Genomic DNA, 5336 nt, shown 5'->3' on the forward strand with positions numbered 1-5336 from the left:
AAAGGGTTTGCATAAGGAGCTGGTGAGCTCAGTCATGGCCTTTATATTCCATTTGTGGCTTTTAGAATCAAATCACAGTTGAGATTATTTGTACCGTGCTCAGATATGAAACATAGAGCTGCTCTCAGTAACAGACTGATCTCAAATCAGCTAAAGCAGCACAAGCACAATCCAGAAAACTAGACACAGAAGTGCAATAATCATCACAACAGTCTTTGGCTTAATAATACAGGTTATAAAAGACACAAGGTTAAAAATGAGTGCGTGTGCATGTCCTGATGCATGTGTCGTTTGTGTCTGAATATGAAAAAACAAACCTAAATCTAAACATTTTGGCATAATGAACTGTGCAAATGCAGTCAAAATTAACACTATATTAATGGTCTCTCATTTTACTGATTGTCTACTCGCATCTCAAACATAAATTCAGCTTTAAACGAATGTTCTGGATTCAATACAAGTTAAAAATGATAATTTTTTTGGTTACTTTTGAATTACTTCAAATGCTGTTTAATGTCACATTGTGACAACATTGGTCTGTCTGTTCGAGTGACTTCTGACTCATCCAATCACGTGAGTTTAGGGCGGAGCTATCTGTCTGACTGACCAATGACAAACAGGACGAGTGTTTAGGAAAAGCTCTCATTGCTTTTCCATTCGAGTTAGAAATGACACACTTAACCTTTAAATAACGTCAATTACCCAAGCCCCATTATGTCAAATATTGTCTTTGGCTTCTCACACTCAAATCAACATTATGTCACAAATGCTGTCAGGCTGTATCAAACCCAGAACGTTCCTATGACATGACCTCAAGGGAATGTAATAAATACGTTCACCGCTAAACATTACGCAGGAAAAAATAATTCTGCAAAGTAAAACTAAGGCTTCATGCAGTCGCTGCCCAAAGCGAGTCTGGCGGAGAAACGCACGTAACGGAATGTCCTGCTGGAAAGAGTGATGAAATCTTGGCCCAAACGATACCAGCCTTCTGGAATAAGAGTCATACACAGAGCTTTAAATAAGAGAAACTTCACACAAACGTAACGCAGACGTCATCCTTCAGCACCAGCCACCTCATTAACAGCTAGTGTTTATACTGTGTTATAATAAAGCAATAAGCCCCAAGAAGTCGTGGTTTACAGTGAATTTATAACAGCTAAGGGGCGTTGTTACAAATGATATAGCATATTATAATAATCGATACGCGTCTCTCCTTCAGAAGTACAGTGAAGAAAAATCTGAGTTTTTGTGCTTGTTGGTATTATGTTACAGTAGCTGCTATCAAAGGTTTTCTCAAAACGCACCAGAAACGCTGTGATTGGGCACAAATACCCAACAATGAAAACATTTATTGCATGACAAAATTAAAATTCTTTGGGGAAAAAAAAAACTGTTTATCAATCAGTAAATCTACCATATTTCCACAATGACATAAAGGTAATTGCGACTCACAATTCTGATTTTTTTTCTCGCAAATTCTGTGAACATTCTCAACATTACCAGATATAAACTCAGAATTGTTTTTTCAATTTTAAGGGGAAAAAAAACTCTGAATTCTAAGTTTATATCTCGCAGTTCTACTTTTTGTTCACTATCGTTCCTTAATGCCAACTTTTAATTCCAACTTAATTCCCACAATTCTGACATTTTTCTCTCTGAATTTTTATCTCACAATTCTATTTTTTCCGCAATTTTATTTCCGCGCCAAAATAAAAAATGCATTTGCAACATTTTATCTCACAATTCTAGACTCTTTTTATCAGAATTACAAGTTTATATCTCATATTTCCTGAGTTTATGTCTGAGTTTGTATATTTTGAGAAAAAAAAAGTCAGAATTGTGAGAAAAAATTACCTTTTCTTATTTTTTAATCTGCAATATCTTTATAATGTTTGTTAACATTTTGTTTTATTTACTGTTATGAAACAATATTTCTGAATTTTACATTATTCTAAAATGTGACTTATAAACAGATGCTACTTTTTTTTTTCTTCTCTTAACGATGCAATTCATTTACCGGAAAATACAGTATTTATTTTCATGTTGGCATTTCTGTGGCAACTTGTGGTTGTCTTTTGTGTCAATTCTACACATGCAACAGAACGCATGTCTCTCGAGAAGTGACTCTATTTTTAACTTCACACGGCGTATTAAAATGCATCTGCTGAGCGCAAACACGCACAGATTCAGTCCGCTTCAGAGGCAGATGTTGATTTGTTTGGCTAACTCTCTCTCCAAATCTGAAATCAGAGTGTCGAAGTCTTTCAGACTCAGTCGGCACGTGAACGGAGCGTCAAAGTCGAGCGCAAACTCGTCCACGTACAAACCGTCGGGAGACGTCCACACGTCCCTCTTCTTCGGCTCCTCCATGTCGTCATCGCTCTCGCTGCCTGCCACCTCGTCGTAATCCGCCTCGTCGTTCGACAGGAAGTCCCGCCCACAAACGCTCCAATCGCCGGCGTAGCGGTTGCAGGGCGGGCTCTCCAGCCGGCCACGCCCCCTGCGGGAAACTACCACCTGCAAGGAACTCTGGGAAGCCAGAGAGTCACCCGTCACTCGTCCTTTGGGTACTGCGAAAAAACACACATTAAACGCATTACACGCGGCTAGGGGCGGACTTAACCAATGAGCGAGGTAAGCGGCCGCTTAGGGCCCCGGGGAATCAGGGGCCCATCTGATATTGGCGGAACGCTGCAGTGTGTATTTTTTTATGGAGAGCCTCAAATGTTCGCTCACCGCTCAAAACGCTGAGTTTTTGTCAGGTGCTGAGTTCTGCAAGCTCGCGAATCCTCTCATTATAACGACGTGTAGATACGATGTAAATAAGAGATTGATTGTGCAGCGCAGACAGCTTCACTGATTAACAGAACAGAATTTTATTTGTCTTTATGTTTCAAAATGACTCGCTTGTGTGCAAGTTTTTTATAAGGTCTTCTTTTGTGATCTGAAAAAAATAAGGTAGCCTAATATAGCTTTAGAACAGCATCAGGTTGACTAATTATTTACTTAAGTTGTGAAGGGGTAAATAAACTAGTTATAGCTATAACCTATGAGAGCGAGAGAGAGAGCAAAATAAGGGTTAGGTTTAAAAGAGCATATAGTTATTGTGTTGGGGACCCATACTTGAAATTTGTCCCCCGCTGCACGCGTCAGATGTGCACATATTTAGACTGATGTGCCATGCAAATCTGCCTCAGCTGTCACATGCATGTTGCACATGTGCTGCGTCACGAGAACACGCTTCAGCTACTGCACACGAGTCACGGGTCGTAACATGATGCTCAAAGTTCAAACATTGAATGTGCAAACGATAATGATCGGATTATATGCATGACATTTGAAAGCATGAGCAGCACTGGAACGACAATCAAAACCAGATGACATTCAGAGAAAAAAAATGCATGGAATAAATTCATGCATGTCAAGACTTTCGTATGTTTTCACTGCACTGTAAAAAATTATTACAATTATTAGTGCATTTTAAAAGAAAATACTATTTCAGGGTTTTTTTTTACTTCAAAAATTAACATTTAATTTAATGTTACTTGCTGTTTTTTGTAAATGTTTGTGAAATTTACTAGCAATGTTTTGAGTAAAAATTGTTTCTACAACCTTTTTTTTCTGTGTGTGTAACTTAAAACCTGGAAAAGTCAGATTTTCATGATATGTTATTCAAACAACGAACAGATTATATAGAGAACGTGAGCAAAGAACACAGCATCAACGGAGCTTTTTGAAACTCAGAATCAGTTAAACCATTGCGTCGCAAAACGATTCACTGTTTCGAAACGCTGCAATTGGATTGCGTATCGCGAATCATTTGATTCAGATCGGGACTTCTTGTTTATTGAACTGTTGTAAAAAAAAAAATTTTTAAAAATCAATATCACATTTGTAATCATGGTAATTTTGGAGAAAAACGCCACTCTTCATGTGAAATTGATCAACTAAATAAAGTTGTATAAATGTATACATTTTTTGCCCCGCTGTCTTGAATTTGTGATCATTCTAAATGTATTATAATAGTCCAAATCATGCAGTGAAAGAACGCACTAGTCTAGACTTCATGTAATCTTGCGTGCGCTCTGTAGGTGTGTTTTGAATGGTTTTTCCAAAATACTCAATAATGTCAAATCGCACATCGTTAAAACAACAATTACGATATTATCGCAGACGATATATATGTGACCCTGAAGCACAAAAGCAGTGTTAAGTCGCTGGGGTATATTTGTAGCAATAGCCAACAATACATTGTATGGGTCAAAATTATACATGCTTATTTATATAGATTATCTATAAACCTCAATTTCATAAAATTGACCCTTATGACTGGTTTTGTGGTCCAGGGTCACATATCGCACACCCCTAATATATATATATAATATATATACACACACACACATTTTTTTTAATTTTTACAATTATTTTCTTTTTATTATAGACGTATTTTATTTGTTTAAATTTTTTATTAATAAATACATTTATTTTAAATAACACATTTATTAATTGTTTATAACATTATGTTTTATTAATAAAATATTAGACTGTTTTATTATATGAAGAAAGTAAGTAAATGCTGTTTTGGGTCACAGACTCACCAGGCCAGAGCTGCAGGAGATAGTGCAGCGCTTCTATGTGTCGTTTAAAGTCCACGGCGCTGGCGATCTCTTCACTGTGTGCAAAGCTACGGCCTCCTCGACCGGCCCCGGACCCCGCCAGGGCCCCTGATCCGGGAGCCGTCATCCCGGCCTGCCACGACTCCTGTGTGGGCGTCAGGAGAACCGGCCCGAAACACACGGCCAGATTCTGACACGTCATGCGGTTGCTGTCGCTGTAAGACGCCACCAGACTCAGATGATCCAGCAGGAAGGAAAGAGTCGCCTTCAGCAGACACACAAACACACACCCATCAATCAACAGCAAGCACTAAACATGCATTAGCAACCCGCTTTAATTCTGTAATACGACAATTTAAAAGTGAAACTGATATTCAGTAAGGCAGGATTTGATTCTAATCACACAGACTTCTATGCATTTGCCAAAATGTGCAGTACTGTATCCCACAATGCAATTCACTTTACTTGAGCTTTCATTTCAAGTGCAACAAATGTACCAGAAATATCAGCTGTGATTTTTAACTCATTTGTGTCCCTGCAGCACAAAAGCAGTGTTAAGTCGCTGGGGTATATTTGTAGCAATAGCCAAAAATACATTGTATGGGTCAAAATTATAGATTTTTATTTTATGCCAAAAATCATTAGGATATTAAGTAAAGATCATGTTCCATGAAGATATTTTGTAAATCTCCTACCGTAAATATATCAAAACGTAAT

At 37.9% G+C, this 5336-nt stretch overlaps 1 protein-coding gene across 1 annotated transcript in view; it reads right to left on the reverse strand.

Moving 5' to 3' along the window:
* Positions 1 to 1983: 1983 nt before the first annotated feature.
* Positions 1984 to 5336, reverse strand: part of LOC107716414 (rho GTPase-activating protein SYDE1-like) — a 21843-nt gene continuing 18490 nt past the window's right edge. The window contains exons 7-8 of the mRNA XM_016522860.1: positions 4602 to 4884; positions 1984 to 2573 (exon numbers count right to left, since the gene is read on the reverse strand). Coding sequence (XP_016378346.1) covers positions 2200 to 2573; positions 4602 to 4884 — 657 coding nt within the window. The 3' untranslated portion in view covers positions 1984 to 2199. The remainder of the gene's footprint in view (positions 2574 to 4601; positions 4885 to 5336) is intronic.

Source organism: Sinocyclocheilus rhinocerous, unplaced genomic scaffold (genome assembly GCF_001515625.1).
Source record: "Sinocyclocheilus rhinocerous isolate Xijiao unplaced genomic scaffold, SAMN03320098_v1.1 scaffold3237, whole genome shotgun sequence".
NCBI classification, from domain to species: domain Eukaryota; kingdom Metazoa; phylum Chordata; class Actinopteri; order Cypriniformes; family Cyprinidae; genus Sinocyclocheilus; species Sinocyclocheilus rhinocerous.